This window comes from Lucilia cuprina, chromosome 6 (assembly GCF_022045245.1).
Source record: "Lucilia cuprina isolate Lc7/37 chromosome 6, ASM2204524v1, whole genome shotgun sequence".
Classification (NCBI taxonomy): domain Eukaryota; kingdom Metazoa; phylum Arthropoda; class Insecta; order Diptera; family Calliphoridae; genus Lucilia; species Lucilia cuprina.
In genome coordinates, this window is record NC_060954.1 from 13,647,698 (window position 1) to 13,667,955 (window position 20,258).

The following is a 20,258-nucleotide window of genomic DNA, read 5'->3' on the forward strand; positions in this document are numbered from 1 at the left end:
GTCTAGTCTATAGTCTAGTCTATAGTCTAGTCCATAGTCTAGTCTATAGTCTAGTCTATAGTCTAGTCTATAGTCTAGTCTATAGTCTAGTCTATAATCTAGTCTATATAGTCGGGTCTATAGTTTAGTCTGGTCTTAAGTTGAGTGTAGCGTATAGTTTTGTCTATATTTTAGGTTATAATCTAGTTTATAGTCTTGTCTATAGTCTTGCCTATAGTCCAGTTTATAGTCCAGTCTGTAATCGAAAGTCTAGTCTATGGTCAAGTAGTCTATGATAGTCTATAATCGAGTCTACAGTCCAGTACATAGAATAGTCTACAGTCTAGTTTGAAGTCTAGTCTAAAGTTATTTAATAGTGCCTACTATAAGAGGTACAACTTGAAAGCTGAAAAAATTCTTTAAGAAATTATAGAAATTCACTTTTGCATGTATCTCGCAATAAATCCATTTTGTAATACAATTTAATATAAAATTCAGATTAATGATATTAATAATAAAGAGAAATCTTAAAATTGTTACAGTTTGTTTATGACACATATATAACAGCACTCCACTCACTCAAACAACAACCAACCACCCATATGCTTACTCACTCACGCACTCACTTACTAACTCTCAGCAAATTTACTCCCATTAAGGCAAGCAAGCAGACATTAACAAATAAGTTTGCATACTTACAGGATGTACCAAATGTCTTTTTGTAAAGAATAGGTTTAGAAAAAAATCTAATGAAATACAATGATATCTAAGAAAATCATATATCAATTTTTGTAAAAGAAAAAACATAATTTATGCTGAGCTTTATTCCAAAAGAAAAGCATTTTAAATAATATTTATTGAAAGAGAACCCTTATAGAGGTGTTATAGTCACAGAGGTAGTAGAAATGGCTTTTACAAGTTAAGCTTTTAACCTTTTTTCTTACTACACTCTACAAAATTTAAAAGACGTGTATGAATACAGGGGTATATACTGCTCTGACACTGACTAGTTGTTTGATTGGGAGGAGAAATATATGAAGAAGAAAAAGCTTTGTAAATGTTAAAGGGGGTTTAGAAATACGTGAAAACAAATACAAACGTATACAAACCACTTAAAATAATTGGAAAAATTTGTTTTTACTGTTGTTGTGCTCTTGTTGCTGACTGCCATTGTTGTTCGTGTAAAAATAAGAAACGGAAATGAAAAGCCACCATGGCTAGTAGTAGAAAAAAAAACTGTATGGTAGTAATAGAACACGAACATTAAGAATTGTTGGGCATATAAATGAAGAAAATTTTCTATATAAATTTGAAAATGTTGTTATAAGTGAAACTAACTACTAGTATAAAAATATTATAATAATGATAATAATATTTTAGTTTAGTGGTGTTGAATGTATGTTTAGCTAAATGAAAAAGATTTGCACACTTTTGGTTTAAAAGAAAATAGTTTTTTTAATAATGGAATTATGAAGTGATATATTGTATTTACTTAACGTTATGAGATTTGGGGAAAAAAGTAAAGCACACATTTAGGATATTGGATTAATGAATATTAATAAAGTTGGCGAAAAAGAAAACTTGAAAAATTTATTATGAACTTAGTTATACCTATGACTATCTATCTATATACATATATCGTTTATCAACAATACTCCAGTACAAAAACCAACATGTACTGGAGTATTAAAACTAAACTTTGAAGTACCCATTTAAAAAATACTCCTTAAAATATGCTTTAAATTAAAAATGAAAATTACAACTTATATGTATACTCTTGAATATTTTAAAATATATTCTTTAAATATTGCTTATTTAGCATTATATAAAACTTAATTTGTAAAAAAAAATATTGTAATACTGATCATCTTTATTTCTTTAATTTATACAAACTACCAACAGACATACAATACACATTTATTCAAACAAATATTCACAAATTTACTCTTCAAAAACATGGACGTAGTTGGCCACCAAGATTTTTACAAAATTATGCAATGAAAACTTGATGTTAGTAGTTGGAGTTAATTCTTGTTTCTACGCCTGTGCTTGACACAAAAAAAGAGTTGTTAAATATTGATTGTTGTCATACCTTTTAATACTGTGTTTACAAAATTAACAAATACATTCAAGCATATTAGGAAGGCATCGAAAAATCTAACGATTTGTACGAACTCAACTTTTTTCATATTTTTAAAAATCTTAATGTTCTAGTTCTAGATCTGTTCTAGTTATGTTCTTGTTCTGTTCTAGTTCTGTTCTAGTTCTGTTCTAGTTCTGTTCTAGTTCTGTTCTAGTTCTGTTCTAGTTCTGTTCTAGTTCTGTTCTAGTTCTGTTCTAGTTCTGTTCTAGTTCTGTTCTAGTTCTGTTCTAGTTCTGTTCTAGTTCTGTTCTAGTTCTGTTCTAGTTCTGTTCTAGTTCTGTTCTAGTTCTGTTCTAGTTCTGTTCTAGTTCTGTTCTAGTTCTGTTCTAGTTCTGTTCTAGTTCTGTTCTAGTTCTGTTCTAGTTCTGTTCTAGTTCTGTTCCAGTTCTGTTCTAGTTCTGTTCTAGTTCTGTCCTAGTTCTGTTCTAGTTCTGTTCTAGTTCTCTTCTAGTTGTATTCTAGTTCTGTTTTAGTTCTGTTCTAGTTCTCTTTTAGTCCTATTTCTGTTTTAGTTTTATTCTGCTGCAGTTCTGCTCTACTTCTGTTTCAGCTCAGTTCTAGTTCAGTTCAGTTCAGTTCAGTTCTAGTTCAGTTCAGTTCTAGTTCTAGTTCTGTTCTAGTTCTAGTTCAGTTCTAGTTCTGTTCTGGTTCTGTTCTAGTTCTGTTTTAGTTCAGTTCTAGTTCTGTTCTAGTTCTGTTCTAGTTCAGTTCTAGTTTAGTTCTAGTTTAGTTCTAGTTTAGTTCTAGTTCTAGTTCAGTTCTAGTTCAGTTCTAGTTCAGTTCTAGTTCAGTTCTAGTTCAGTTCTAGTTCAGTTCTAGTTCAGTTCTAGTTCAGTTCTAGTTCTGTTCTAGATCTGTTTTAGTTCTGTTCTAGTTATATTCTAATTCGTTTCTAATTGAGTTCTTGTCAAAAATCAATAATGTAGTTTTTTTGGGACCATCCTATTTTTACATGTGTTCGAACATTTTGCAAAATTAAAAAATATACAGTAAAAGCTATTGAAATTAACTTCTTCACTAAACATTTTCACTAAAACTTTAAATAAACCCTATTATTTCAACACAATAATATGACTTTAAAACAAAGTGCTTATATTTGAGACACCACTGTAGAGGAATAGCAACAGTAGTTGTTTAAAGTACATAATATAATTCGATGTATTTGTATAATGAATGTTTTATTTTAATAAATATTAAATTTATTTTAAAAGAAGAAACAAATTAAAATAAATATAAAAAGAAATTTAAGCCATAAAATGTTTTAAAACTCTTTTAAATTTTTTGTTAATTCCTTAAAAAAAATCTAATTTTTGTTGCTTTATATATAAAATAAAATATTTATTTTGACAAATTGTGTTTAATTTGCAAAGAGAAAAAGTTATTTATTTAGTTTATTTTTAAATATTTTAAGTATCAAATAGCAAATATTTTAGTTAAGCTGCTATAAGAGCCAATTTATGAAACAAAAAAAGGAAAAAAAAACTAATAAATAAAAAGGGATTTATAAAAATTATAGAAAATCTACAGCAATTTTGAACAAACGCAAACAATTAATCTTATACTTTCACTAAAAATTATATAAAATAATTTAGTAAATTATTTATGCAACAACATTTTGGAAAATTTAACTACAATTTTGTTAAAAACTTTAATTTAAGTAAAAATGTTTCTATTAACTTTTTTCCATTTTATTCTCTTCTATTTAATTGCATTCAATTGTGCAAATATCTAATCTAAAATCCCGTTTAAATCATTTAACCCCAACATTACAAGCCTTAAACTATACTACTAGCAACTAAACTTTAGTATTACTTATGCATGCCTAAAATTATGCATTACTTTTTGCAAAAGAAAAAAAGATTTCTATAAAAGTGAGCAAAAAATTTCCATAAAACAGCAGGAATTGCGTATGTTTTACAAATGTATTTCTTTTCCTCTACATCATGTCGAAATATTGGTGGCTTCTTTTACTACAATTTACTCTAATATTGTTGCCTATTGTATAGGGGTTTTCTATTTAAGCATTTTTGTTGTTTCTCATGTGCCCTGTTCTAAACAAGAGTGCGTGCTCATAAATCTTTCTCTCACTTTGAAGGTTCTTGTATTTAATTTTTTCCCCTTCTTTACATTGGTGGCTTGGAATGAAAAACGATAAATTTTATTAGTTCTTCTCTGTATGGATGTATGCAGGGGGAAGGAGATAAGACGGCAAAAGGTTATGTATGAGGAAATAGGAAATAACAAATAAATATGTAAAACTTTTCATTTGAGTTGAATGTGTAGCACACTTTGTATTCTGTATATATTTATAATTACTTCTAACTGGTGAACTGGACTATATATTAGCTTTACATTAGACTGTACAATTGTTTATGGACTACTCTATGCGTAGAGAATCTCGGAAAAATACGTATAATCTGTAGCCTATACATACATTTAATAATCGTAAATTTAGTTCTATTACCTTTCAAGTTTACATCTAGTTCAGATCTAGTTCAGTTGTACTTCAGTTCTAGTTCAGTTCCAGTTAAGACCTAGTTCAATTCTATTTCAGTGTTCTATTCAGTTATGGTTCAGTTATTGTTTATAGTTCTGTTCCATTTCTGTTGTAGTTCATTTCTATTTCAGTTGTAGTTCTAGTTCTGTTCTAGTTTTGTTCTAGTTCTGTTCTACTTCTGTTCTTGTTTTGTTATAGTTCAGTTCTAGTTCTGTTCTAGTTCTGTTCTAGTTCTGTTCTAGTTCTGTTCTAGTTCTGTTCTAGTTCTGTTCTAGTTCTGTTCTAGTTCTGTTCTAGTTCTGTTCTAGTTCTGTTATTGTTCTGTTCTAGTTCTGTTCTAGTTCTGTTCTAGTTCTGTTCTAGTTCTGTTCTAGTTCTGTTCTAGATCTTTTCTAGTTCTGTTTTAGTGCAGTTCTAGTTCAGTTCTAGTTCAGTTCTAGTTCAGTTCTAGTTCAGTTCTAGTTCTGTTCTAGTTCTGTTCTAGTTCTGTTCTAGTTCTGTTCTAGTTCTGTTCTAGTTCTGTTCTAGTTCTGTTCTAGTTCTGTTCTAGTTCTGTTCTAGTTCTGTTCTAGTTCTGTTCTAGTTCTGTTCTAGTTCTGTTCTAGTTCTGTTCTAGTTCTGTTCTAGTTCTGTTCTAGTTCTGTTCTAGTTCTGTTCTAGTTCTGTTCTAGTTCTGTTCTAGTTCTGTTCTAGTTCTGTTCTAGTTCTGTTCTAGTTCTGTTCTAGTTCAGTTCTAGTTCTATTCTAGTTCTGTTCTATTTCTGTTCTAGTTCTGCTCTAGTTCTGCTCTAATTCTGTTCTACTTCCGTTCTAGTTCTGTTTTAATTCTGTTCTAGTTCAGTTCGAGTTCAGTTTTAACTCAGTTCTAGTTTAGTTCTATATCTGTTCTTGGTTTGTTCTTGTTCTGTTCTAGTTCTGTTCTAGTTCTGTTCTAGTTCTGTTCTAGTTCTGTTCTAGTTCTCTTCTAGTTCTCTTCTAGTCCTCTTCTAGTTCTGTTCTTGTGCTGTTCTAGTTCTGTTTTTGTTCTGTTCTTGTTCTGTTCTAGTTCTATTCTAGTTCTTGTCTAGTTCTGTTCTAGTTCTGTTCTAGTTCTGTTCTAGTTCTGTTCTAGTTCTGTTCTAGTTCTGTTCTAGTTCTGTTCTAGTTCTGTTCCAATTCTGTTCTAGTTCTGTTCTAATTCCGTTCTAGTTCAGTTTTAGTTCAGTTGTAAAGTCTAGTTGATATCCTAACCTATGATATAATCTATAGTTTACGTTATAATCTAAATATTAGTTCGGTTAGTAGTCTAGTCTGTGATCTGGTTATGTTTTTTCAACAGTTATATTATAAAAAAATCAATAAAAACAGAATTTAAAGTAGCTTCATAAAGTTACTTATAGCTTATTAAGTAACTAAATTTGTAATTACATTACTAAATTTGTAATTACATTCAATTAAAACTTAATTCATTCAATGCCATTAGTAATTAACTTACAATTTAACTAAATTAAAAAATTTGTGTTAAAACTGATTAAAACATTTCAGTTTCTGTATATTATTTCTAACTTTTAATTATAATTCTTACTTTTTTTCATTCTCGTAATTATAGGTCTCTGCTGGACAACATTTACATCTCAGTGGTGATATGAAAAGTAATGTATCGGTGGCAGCTCAGCAGGGAGTGTTCTTTAATCAACAGCAGCAGCAACAACAACAACAGCAGCAGCAACAAAATACTCAAAATTCTCAACAGCAACAGGGTGGCAATAATAATGGTCCCAATAATCCACAACAGCAGCAACAACAACAACCAAATCAAAATATTAATAACAACAACGGTAAGTAAATACATAAATGATTTAAATTTAGAGTTATAACTAATATTTATTTTATTTGCAATTTATTAAAGGTGCTTCCGATGGTGGTTTTAGCATGTCACAAACCCAATCCATGAATTTCTCACAACAACAGCAGCAGCAACAAAATCCCGGTAATCAGCAGCAACAAGTACCGCCTAATATGAGACAAAGGCAAAATCAAAACCAAAATCCCACGAATTCAGCGGCGGGTAATAATGGTCCTAATGGGCCGAACAGTTCACAAGGTGGACCCAATGCTGTACCCAGCAATGCTGGTCTTATGGGCCAGCAACAGGTGCCTGGCGGTCCCAATCCATCCGGTCCTAATGGTGGTCCTATGAATCCCATGGCTGGACCGGGAGGTCCCAATGGTCCAAATGTGGCCGGTCCCAATGTGCCGGGTATGGGTGGACCTAATGTACCCGGCATGGGTGGTATGGGTCCTGGTATGGGTGGTAATCCTAATCAAATGATGTCAGCAGCCAATATGAATCCAAATGGTCCCTCCGGTCCCAATCCCGCCATGATGATGGGTGGCCCAGGTGGACCAAATGGTCCTCCAATGAATATGAATCAAGCTAAATTCCTGCAACAACAACAAATGATGCGTGCCCAAGCCATGCAACAGCATGGTATGGCCGGTTCACGACCCCCGCCACCCGAATACAAGGCCACACAGGCTCAACTAATGCAGGCGCAAATGATGCAACAAACCGTGGGCGGTGGCGGACGTTTCCCCAATGCAGCTGCCCAGGCTGCAGCCATGCGCCGAATGACCCAACAGCCGATACCACCATCGGGTATGATTTCAAACATTATTCTTTTAATTATTGTATTTTAGTTTAAAATTTGTTAAATATTGCAGGTCCTATGATGCGTCCACAACATTCTATGTATATGCAACATTCCGCAGCTGGTGGTCCACGCTCTGCCATGGGTCCTTATGGTGGTCCTATGGGCCCCGGCGGTCCTCAACGACCGCCTAATGTTCAAGTCGCACCAGATGGTATGCCTATTGGCTCACAGCAAGAATGGCGTCATATGATGATGCAGCAGCAACAAATGGGTTTCGCCGGCGGTCCAGGACCTGGTGGCCCCATGAGACAAGGTGCGGGAGGTTTTAATAGTGGTAAGTGAAAAGAATGTAGTTTAAAAAAATGAGAAAAAATAGACAATAGGCTAGACTATAAACTAGACCATATACTATACTATAAACTAGACTATAGACTGGACTATAGACTGGACAATAGACTAGACCATAGACTAGACTATAGAATGAAGTATAGACTAGACTATAGACTAGACTATAGACTAGACTATAGACTAGACTATAGACTAGACTATAGACTAGACTATAGACTAGACCATAGACTAGACTAGACTATAGACTAGACTATAGACTAGACTATAGACTAGACTATAGACTAGACTATAGACTAGACTATAGACTAGACTATAGACTAGACTATAGACTAGACTAGACTATAGACTAGACTATAGACTAGACTATAGACTAGACTATAGACTAGACTATAGACTAGACTATAGACTAGACTATAGACTAGACTATAGACTAGACTATAGACTAGACTATAGACTAGACTATAGACTAGACTATAGACTAGACTATAGACTAGACTATAGACTAGACTATAGACTAGACTATAGACTAGACTATAGACTAGACTATAGACTAGACTATAGACTAGACTATAGACTAGACTATAGACTAGACTATAGACTAGACTATAGACTAGACTATAGACTAGACTATAGACTAGACTATAGACTAGACTATAGACTAGACTATAGACTAGACTATAGACTAGACTATAGACTAGACTATAGACTAGACTATAGACTAGACTATAGACTAGACTATAGACTAGACTATAGACTAGACTATAGACTAGACTATAGACTAGACTATAGACTAGACTATAGACTAGACTATAGACTAGACTATAGACTAGACTATAGACTAGACTATAGACTAGACTATAGACTAGACTATAGACTAGACTATAGACTAGACTATAGACTAGACTATAGACTAGACTATAGACTAGACTATAGACTAGACTATAGACTAGACTATAGACTAGACTATAGACTAGACTATAGACTAGACTATAGACTAGACTATAGACTAGACTATAGACTAGACTATAGACTAGACTATAGACTAGACTATAGACTAGACTATAGACTAGACTATAGACTAGACTATAGACTAGACTATAGACTAGACTATAGACTAGACTATAGACTAGACTATAGACTAGACTATAGACTAGACTATAGACTAGACTATAGACTAGACTATAGACTAGACTATAGACTAGACTATAGACTAGACTATAGACTAGACTACAGACTAGACTATAGACTAGACTATAGACTAGACTATAGACTAGACTATAGACTAGACTATATACTAGACTATAGACTAGACCATAAACTAGACTATTGCCTAGACTATAGACTAGACTACAGACTAGACTATAGACTAGACTATAGACTAGGCTATAGACTAGACCATAGACTAGACAATAGACTAGACAATAAACTAGACTAGACTATCGACTAGATTATAGACTATACTATAGACCCGACTATAGACTTGACTAGACGATAGACTAAACTATAGACTAGAGTATAGATTGAACTAGACTATAGAGTAGACCATAGAATAGACAATATACTAATCACGTTTGGCTTGCCTTGATTATAGACTGGACTATATACTAGAGTATAGGTTGAACTAAAGACTCTAATATGGAGTAGACCATCAACTAATCTACACATTTGACTTAGACTTGTAGACTACCCCATACATTAAACAAGACTGTAGACTTGACTGGAGAATATACATTAGACTAGGTCTTAGACTAGACTTTAAACTATGCCGTAGACTAGATTATAGACTATAGATTATACTAGATAATGGGCAAGATCAGAGTAGAGAATATATATCTGTGTATACTGTCTAATACACTAGACTGTGGATTAGACAGTATACACAGATTAAACTACACATTCCATATTAGTTTTCACTAACATTGTGCTTCCACATCTTTTAAAGGTTTTATGGGTAATCCCAGCAACGGACCAATGCCTAATGGCCCCAATGTATCAGGTGCTGGCGGTATGGGTGGTCCCAATCCGGGCATGCAATTAACACCAGCCCAAATGCAACAACAAATGATGCGACAACAGCAGCTGCAATCACAACAAATGATGGGTGGACCGAATGGTCCAAATCCCAATGCCATGCAAATGCAACAAATGATGCAACAGCAAAGTCTACAGCAACAGGCAGGACCACAAGGTCCCGGTGGGCCTAATGCCATGATGACACAAATGCAAATGGCCAGCATGCATATGTCACAAACTCAACAGCAAATCACCATGCAACAGCAGCAACAATTCGTGCAACAAACTACCACCACTACACACCAACAACAACAGCAAATGCTACAAATGTCACAGGGTCCCGGTAATGTAGCGGGTGGACCGGGTAACGGACCCAATGGTCCAGTGCCGGTAGGCAATAATAATGCTCTAGTATCCAGCTCATCAGTATCGGTGTCCTCATCATCAGTGGTGGCCACCTCTAGCTCAACTAATAATAGCATTAATCAAACCATTAATTCAGTGGTTGGCAACTCGAATGATTTATGTCTCGAATTCTTAGATAATTTACCCGTAGATGGTGGCAATTTTTCAACACAAGATCTTATCAATTCTTTGGATAACGATAATTTCAATATACAAGATATTTTGCAATAGACATTTCATTTTTTTTTAAATACTGATGTTTAAAAAACAAAAGTTCTGTTTTGAAATTATAAGAAAAATTACGCTTTTTTTTCTTCTTCTTGAATACTGTTGCTTTGTTGTTGATATTAAATTGAATTTTAAATTACTTAAAAGAGTTTAAAGATTTATTTAACAACGATATTCTGGGTTTATTACAAATTTTCCAAGATAATCGAGTTGTTTAAATTTAATACTTTTTTTGTTTTTGTAAATTTCAATCTTTACTGTTGAGTTATATATATTTTTTTAAATCTTAAAGAAAAACCTTATTAATTATTTAATTAAAAGTAAATGTTTTTTTTGGGGTTTTTTATTATTATTATATATAATATATAAAAAATATATATATTTTTTATTATAAAGTTATGAAAAGAACGTATTAGAATTTAGTTTTTTTATTTTATTATAGTTATCTTTTCATTTTATAGATATTGACAGTTGTTGTTTTAAAAAATATTTAACTAAATTGTATTAATTTTAATTGTTCATATAAGAAAACACTCGAAAGAAAAAAACATTCCATTTGCCAATTAATTTTAATCATTTTTACAAAAAAACATATATAGAAACATTATATAAAAATTTACACATACATACAAAACATATTTACTATATACATGACATTATATAGAGATTTTATAAGATTCCATCAAATTCTTTCCATTAAAACATTGTTTTTTTTACAAAATTAAAGTTTGTCCATAAATTTTAAAAACAAAAATAAACATTATTCATAAAAAATCATAATTTTCCTTAAACTTTATAGAACTATTTCTGAAAACTTATAATAACTGATTTGTATAGATTTTAACTAAAATTTCCTTTCACAAGTTTTATAATTTTTTAACAAACTTTTTAAATATTGTCTTGTTTTTAAGTTTTGGTGTAATTTTAACTAAAAATATCCAAAGATTTTAACAAAAACTTTTCAATTTACAAAATTTTTAAAAAGATTTCTAAACTAGATATTCAAAATACTTTCTAAATCCATAACAAAAGCTATAATTGCAAATTTTTAATAAAATTGGATTTCTTTCTTTTAATTTCTATTAAAATTAAATAAAGTTAATGTTTTGCCATTTTTTTACTCAAAATTTGTCAAAATTTTCTATTATTTTAAAAAACTTTGTTAATAACTTTCTGTTTTAAATTTTATAAAAATTTCAAACTTCTTAAAATGCTAGAGTTTATAAACGATTTAGCAAATCTTTTACAAAACCTAGTAGTAATTTTTCAAAATATTTCTATAATTTTTGAGAAATTAACTATATTCTTTCCTAAACTAACAAATTTATTGCAATTAATTAATAATATTTCAAATTTAATTAATCATTTATCGGAAATTGTAAATTGTATTTCAACAATAATTAATTGTTTAGCAGAATTTACAAGTTTATTTGTGAAATAATTAAAAATTTCAAAACAGACCTTTGTCTAGAACATAGACTACATTTTTTAACATAGACTAGACTGCAGTCTAGAACATAGACTAGACTATAATCTAGAACATAGACTAGACTACAATCTAGAACATAGACTAGACTACAGTCTAGAACATAGCCTAGACTACAGTCTAGAACATAGACTAGACTATAGTTTAGATAGATAAGACTATAAACTAAAGACAAAGCATCAGTACACTAGACTAAGTACTGGACGATGGACCTGACTATAAACTAGACTATAAACTATACTACAGTCTTGACCATAAACTAAACTATAGACTAGATTACAGTCTAGTCCATAGGTTTGACTACATTTTAGACTATAGAGTAGAACACAGTCAAGATTATAGAGTTGACTAAAACTATATTATAGAATAAACTTTAGTTAGGCTATAGACTAGACTATAAACTAACTAGATAGACTATATATTAGACTACAGTCTACACTATATACTTGACTAGATCTATAAACCAGACCATTGAGTATATACACAGATTAGACTATACACTAGATTCTAGTCTCGACTATAGATTAAAATCTAGGTTGGACTATAGACTATAGATTAGACTATAGACTAGACTATATACTAGACTATAGACTAGACTATAGACTAGACTATAGACTAGACTATAGACTAGACTATAGACTAGACTATAGACTAGGCTATAGACTAGCCAATAGACTAGACTATAGACTAGACTGTAGACTACACTATAGACTAGACTATAGACTAGACTATAGACTAGACTATAGACTAGACTATAGACTAGACTATAGACTAGACTATAGACTAGACTATAGACTAGCCAATAGACTATAGACTAGACTATAGACTAGCCAATAGACTATAGACTAGACTATAGACTAGACTATAGACTAGCCAATAGACTATAGACTAGACTATAGACTAGACTATAGACTAGACTATAGACTAGACTATAGACTAGACTATAGACTAGGCTATAGACTAGAGTGTAGACTATAGACTAGACTATAGACTAGACTATAGACTAGACTATAGACTAGACTATAGATTAGACTATAGACTAGACTATAGACTAGACTATAGACTAGACTATAGACTACACTATGGACTAGACTATAGACTACACTATGGACTAGACTGTAGACTAGACTATAGATTAGACTATAGCCTAGTTTGGAGATTAGATTATATCCTAGACAATCGACTACACCTTTAATTTTAAAATTCCTTTTATTAAAATTTAAACTTATTTAAAAAATATCAAAAAAATTACAAATTGTTAAACAAACAAATCAGTTCAAATTTTATACAAAATCGGTTTATTTATATTGTACTTAAAATTTTATATATATAAAAAAAATAAATCATTAATTATTTAAACCTATACACCCCTACACAACATAGCAACTTAATTTATTATAAAAAAAATCATAAAAGAAAAACATTTTAGTTAATTTTTTTTTAAAACAACAATAGACAATATTTTATATAATTTATATAAAAAAATTATTAAAATTAAGAAAAAAAATTATAAAATTATGAAAATAAAATAAATTTTATTTTTTGTAAATGTTCTTTTATTTTTTTGTTAAAAAGCAAATATTTTTTTTATTTTATTTAAAATAAAAATACACAAAAAAAATTTACACAAAAAAATGATTGGTGATATTTGTTATTTGTAAATTTTTATGGAGAAAAAAAATGAAAAAAAAAAACAGAAAAAAGGTAAAATTAAAAAAAAACGCTAAAAATGACAAACACAACAATTTTATTACTTTAAATTTTTAACACAAAAATGAAAATAAAAAACATTTTGTAATTATTTCTTTTTTTTAACAAATGCATCATTCTACTGAAAACAAAAAATGTCAAACCATATAAAATATATAACAAATATATAAAAAAAAGAAAAATTTATAAAAAAAAATATTGCAAAAAACATACAACAATTGAAATATTAATAAAAAAAAAACGTAGTTTTGTAGACAATTTTTAATTACTTTAGTAGTTGTTAAAAGTATAATAATATTAATAAAAAAAATATTTACAAAATTTCATATTAAACCAACATACAAAAAAAAACTAGTATAAATATTTTCCATAAAGTATATTATTAAAAAAAAACATAAAAGAAAAAAAATATAAAATTAAAATCTTTACAAAAAAATGGTAAAATTTTCAAAACTCAATTAATTTTCTTTAGGAAGTAAAGCGTTTGCTAGTAGTGGTGGTATAAATTACAAAATTTTGTAAAATTCAAAAATACTTTATTTTAGAATCTCTTGACAATTTCCAAGTTGTTCTCTTAAGATCATTTGTTACTTTCTTGTTTGTTTGTAGTTTGAAGTTTCTCCTCTAACAGGTAAAACATTTTCTCTTTTGAAGAATTGTCTTCTTAATGAATGATTTTGAAAATAGTTGATCAATCTAAATAGTAAAAAGGTTGTCGTTAGTCTTAACATAATGACTTTTCTATAGAAGTTTTTAAAGAAAGATTTCTGGTGATGTTTCTGCGATTTTGGATATAGTCCTATTTTGAGAGTTTACCTGGAGCGAATCTTTTCATTTCGTCTTAAAGTTGAAAAATAGAACTATAGAAGACTTTAAGCAAGATTTCTGCAGAAAAAGTAAGAATAGAGCCATTACTTTGATAAAAAAACAAGTTATTTGACGGGAATTTATTTTCCTAAGGGCGGGTTTCTCAGATAATGATAATCTACATTCTTTGTTTAAACCTAGTTTAATATATGTTCTGTGTTTTTCAGTAAACAGTAACATTACATATTATATCGTAGATTAACTGAGTGTTATTGACCAATTAAACTTGAGAAAACAATAAAACAATGATTTCGAAAGAACAAAAACTTAAGTAAATTACAATTCTCTGATTTGTTTTATTAATTATTGTTTTAAATGTTTATTTAAAATTTTTCCAAAAATTTTCATTTTACAAAAGTATTATTTGGAAAAAAAAACTGTATATCGTCTATATTTTTGAGTGAAAAATTGGCAACAAAGTTAACTGAACTTAAATCTATAAAACACAATCACAAGTTTAATCTAACAGCAAGTTAAGCCAAGTTGAACTGAGTAGTAAGATACTCGCTCGAAGTGTACATTTAGGCTGTGAAGTGTTGGAGTGTACATTAGGATGTGTCTAATAACGTTTAATACAACGCAAATTCACTTAGATTTTGTTAGACACCTCCCAACTGGTATCTTTGGTGTCAAAGTACACTTATAAATGGTTACTTGAGAGCAGCTTTGTTATCAGTATATATATTTTGAATAATACACGATTAGGAATACTACACGATTAGAAATTTTTGAAATTATTGTAATGTTCTCTTGATTCAAATGCAATCGGTGAGAATGACACGTCACGATATATGATTTCGATCCATCTTGTATACTTGCTTATGGTATAATCTATAGACTTGTCTACAGTCTTTAAACATGTCTTTGGACTGCTATAGAGTCTAGTCTACAGTCTAGTATAAAGTCCAGTCGGTAATCTAGGCTAAAGACTTGTCTCTAATCTAGGCTATAGTCTAGTCTAGTATATAGTCTAGTCTGGCCTATAGTCTAATTTATTCTATATTCTAGTCTTTAGTCTTGGCTATAATGTAGTTTATATTGTAGGCTATAGTCTAGTCTAAAGTCTAGTCGATAGACTTGCATATAGTCTAGTCTACAGTCTAACCTTTAGTCCACATATAATCTGGGCTTTAGTGGCTAGTGAAGCGTAGGCTATACTCTAGTCTAAAGTCTAGTCAAAAGACTAGTCTATAGTATAGTCAAAAGACTAGTCTATAGTCTAGTCAAAAGACTAGTCTATAGTCTAGTCAAAAGACTAGTCTATAGTCTAGTCTATAGTGTAGTCTATCGTCTAGATTATAGTCTAGACTATAGGCTAGACTATATACTAGACTATAGAACTAGTTTATAGACTAGACTATAAGCTTGACTACAGACCAGTTTATAGAATAGACTATAGAATAGACTAAACACTGGACTATAGACTAGGCTAAAGACTATACTAGAATATAGACTAGACTAAAGACTGACAGACTACAATATATACTAGACTATAGCCTAAACTACAGACTTGACTGCAGCCTAAACTGTAGACTAGACTATAGTATAGACTAAAGACACCTCTAGACTAAAGACGAGACTATAGAATAAACTATAGCATAGACTATAGAATATATTATAGCATAGACTATGGAATAGATTATGGACTAGACTATAGACAAAACTATAGGCTAAACTATAGACTAGACTATAGACTAAACTATAGACTAAACTATAGACTTTACTATAGTCTAGACTAGACTATAGTCTATTTTCTAGTCTATTCTATAGTCTAGTCCAGACTATAGACTATAGTCTAGTCTATAGTTTAGTCTATAGTCTAGTCTATAGTCTAGTCTATAGTCTAGTCTATAGTCTAGTCTATAGTCTAGTCTATAGTCTAGTCTATAGTCTAGTCTATAGTCTAGTCTAGTCTATAGTCTAGTCCATAATCTATTCTATAGTCTATGCTATAGTCTATTCTATAGTCTCGTCTTTAGTCTAGACTATAGACTAGTCTAGTCTACAGTTTAGGCTGCAGTCAAGTCTGTAGTTTAGGCTATAGTCTAGTATATAGTGTAGTCTGTCAGTCTATATTATAGTCTTTAGTCTAGTCTATAGTCTAGTCTATATCCTAGTCTAGTCTTTAGCCTAGTCTATAGTCCAGTGTTTAGTCTAATCTATAGTCTATTCTATAAACTGGTCTGTAGTCTAGCTTATAGTCTAGTCTATAAACTAGTTCCATGGTCTAGTCTATAGTCTAGTCTATCCTATAGTCTAGTCTATATTCTAGCCTATAGTCTAGTCTATAGTCTATAATTTACTCTATATTCTAGTCTATAAACTAATACTATAATCTAGTTTATAGTCAGCTCCTTTATCAGAGAGCTGCTTTATCAGAGTCTTTGAGTGGAACTGAATTCATAATGTGTGTGGCCTATTTGCAAAGGAGCTGATCTGTATTGTGAAAGGTTTTCTTGATCATTTATAGTTGTACTATTCCTAACTTCCAAATCACAAAAAATGGCTTAGTGTATGAAAAAAATTAAAACATTTTATTACGACATACCTTTAGGCGAATTGTCCCTTCAAAAAGTAGCCATTAAAAGTGCAATATAAAGCATATTTTAAGGAAAATGTTTAAATCTGTTTGAAGATAAGCTATAAATATGTAAATTATTTTGAGATGTTAAATACGACATTCATAAAGCATAAAACTAAGTCTTTAAATACTCCTAAGGAAATGTCACTAAAAGTATGCAAATGATTTTAAAATGTAAAAACATATAATTTTTTTATGGCAAACTATATGAGGACAAAATTCGAAATTGAAACCACCATTAGCTTATGAAAAGCTGGTATTTGATAGCAGCAACCAAAAGCTTTTCTCCTTCTTAGAAATTTCCTTTATTTTTAGTCAATCTTTAAAACACAAAAACAACAACAACAAAAAACTCAATTACACTCGAAGTTAATTTAAAATGAAAATTATGTATATTGAAAATATTGCTTAAAAAGCGTAATTTTCATATTGTATGGAACCACAATTTATAAAATATTTAAAATATTATAACATATTGAACATATATACAAACAAGAATTGGACAAAACACTTACTTACACCTACAACATATACATACATATACATATATATATTTAAATATACTATATTCCAGCTTAATTATTGCGCTAAACATTTAGATATAATTTTTATTTAGATATAAGATATAATTGGTAAATAATTATTTTAAATTTAAAACAATTTTTCTAAATAAAAACAAAATAAGCCAAGTCTTCTTTCTTTAGCCATCCAAACTTATAGTAAACAACAAATTTCTTTAATTTTTCAAATAATTTTGCAAAAACAAATGGGAAAAAATACACACAATTCTAAAACATTTTTGTACATTTTTTATATTTAAAAAAAAAAATACATAAATATATTATTAATTTTTTTTGTTAAAAATATATATATTTATTTAAATATAAAACCGAAAGCAATTTTTTAAGCCGAAAATAAACAAAAAAAAATATTAATTAAAATATAGTAGATATTAGATCTACTTTATACGAGTATATTAAATATATAAGTTATATTAAATAAATTTATAAAATTATAAAAGAAATCATGTTAAAACAAATTATTGCCAATAAAAATTAAAAAAAAATCAAAATTAAAAACAAATAGCAACATTATGCAAAAAAAAAGTTATATTTTTCCCTAAGACATTTAGGAACTTCTAAATTTTGTTTAGAAATATTTATTTAGAAGGGAAATTGATTTTGCTCTACTCGGGATTCAATAAACTTCGGTTCGATTCGAGCTGCTCTATTGCCCAGTTTTAATACTATACCATTGTCTTATATATACATGTTCTAATATGTAGTCTAGCCTAGTTTATAATCTAGTCTATAGTCTAGTTTATAGTAAATTCTATAGTCTAGTCTATAAGTCTTTACTCTGGTGTATAGCCTAGTCTACAGTCACGTCTATAGTCTTGTTTGTAGTGGAGTCTGTAGTGTAGTCTATTGTCAAGTATATAGTCTAGTCCATACTCTGATCTGTAGTCTAGTCTATAGCTCATTCTGTAGTGTAGCTCATAGTCTAATCTAAAAAGTCTAGATTATTGTCTAGTATACAGGCAAGTCTATAGTATAGTCAATGTAACTATCTAACTAACTAACTGAATAACTAACTAACTTACTAACTAATTAACTAACTAAATATCTAACTAACTAACTAAATAGAACTAAGCTAGAACTAAACTAGAATAATTCAAGGAACAGAACTTGTACTGAACTAGAACGGAAATAGTAAAGAACTGGAACAGAACTAGAACAGATCGAGAACAGAATTAGAACAGAATAGAACAGAACAGAACTAGAACAAAACTAGAACAAAACTAGACCAGAACTAGAACAGAACTAGAACAGAACAAGAACAGAACTAGAACAGAACTAGAACAGAACTAAAACAGAACTAGAACAGAACTAGAACAAAACTTGAACAGAACTAGAACAGAACTAGAAAAGAACTAGAACAGAACAGAACTAGAACAGAACTAGAACAGAACTAGAACAGAACTAGAACTAGAACAGAACTAGAACAGAACTAGAACAGAACTAGAACTAGAACAGAACTAGAACAGAACTAGAACAGAACTAGAACAGAACTAGAACAAAACTTGAACAGAACTAGAACAGAACGAGAACAGAACTAGAACAGAACTAGAACAGAACTAGAACAGAACTAGAACAGAACTAGAACAGAACTAGAACAGAACTAGAACAGAACTAGAACAGAACTAGAAAAGAACTAGAACAGAACTATGTATTTCGCGGTATACCACAGGGTGGTAGCCTCCTATGGACCCTAACCGAGAAAGGACTTAGACATATCTGCTATGCAGACAATGTCGTAATACTTTTAAAGGGAAAGAATCCAAATTACTTGTGTAGAAGATCTGAGGAGGTCTTAAGCTGGGCTCAACCGAGAGGCTTCAATGTAAACCCGGAAAAAACGTAAATTTGTCTTTTCACAAGAAAGACAAAAATTTCTACGTATACCGAACCTTGCTTTGTGGGCAAAAAGATGCCAGTCAGAGACAAAGTTAAGTACTTAGGTGTAATCCTTGACCGAAAATTAAAATGAAGACACCACATAGAGGATAGGATCAACAAAGCACACCGGTGCTTGGTTATATGTAGAAGAACTGTAGGCATTAAATGGGGTCTTAGTTATACTAAAGTGTAATTAGACCAACTCTAGCTTATGCTTCAATAATCTGGTAGACTGCTTTAGACAAAAAGTGCAATATTAAACTTCTACAGGGAGTTTAGCGTACATACTGCTTGGGTGTAAGTGGTGTACTACTTCAACCAAGGCTCTGGAAACGTTGCTAGATATTCCACCAATTGAAATATATTTAAGATATGAGGTGGGTGAGAGAATAACATAAGGCCTCTTTAAATAATGAAAGAGTGGGTAGAACCACAAAGATCCTATGAGGTGGCCCTGATGAGAGCAAGACGGAAAATCTCCTTAAAATGGGCAAGTCTGAAGTTAGTATGAGTAAGTTGCCATTACCAAGTATCTTGGAGGTGATGTTTTACCGGAAGTAACATTCCTGACTAACACTGATTGGAAGCTTCTTAGGAATTACGTTCAGGAAACTGAGTTTCTGAACACTGAAAAAAATACAATCAGTTCATTTTCTCATGATAAGGAGCACACAACAGGTCCGTTTGTGGCCTAGGTGTATTTCTTCAGATTTAATCAACCTAACCTAAAACAGAACCAAAACGGAACTAAAACAGAACTAGAATTTGTTTGCCTGTGTTTTATTGTTATGTTTATATAAATTAAACAAAAAGTAACATTTGAGTTTTTTATTATTGTTTATAGGCATTCTTCCCTTCAACCAAATAGAATGTTTTAATTCCACTCTGTTTCTTACTAAACAATAATAA

General features: G+C 30.4%; 1 protein-coding gene across 1 annotated transcript in view; it reads left to right on the forward strand.

The window, feature by feature from the left end:
- LOC111677570 (neurogenic protein mastermind) overlaps positions 1 to 10,347 on the forward strand; it is a 43,120-nt gene extending 32,773 nt beyond the window's left edge. Inside the window, exons 3-6 of the mRNA XM_023438721.2 lie at positions 6,208 to 6,436; positions 6,508 to 7,257; positions 7,323 to 7,586; positions 9,543 to 10,347. Coding sequence (XP_023294489.2) covers positions 6,208 to 6,436; positions 6,508 to 7,257; positions 7,323 to 7,586; positions 9,543 to 10,249 — 1,950 coding nt within the window. The 3' untranslated portion in view covers positions 10,250 to 10,347. The remainder of the gene's footprint in view (positions 1 to 6,207; positions 6,437 to 6,507; positions 7,258 to 7,322; positions 7,587 to 9,542) is intronic.
- The last annotated feature ends 9,911 nt before the right edge of the window (positions 10,348 to 20,258 follow it).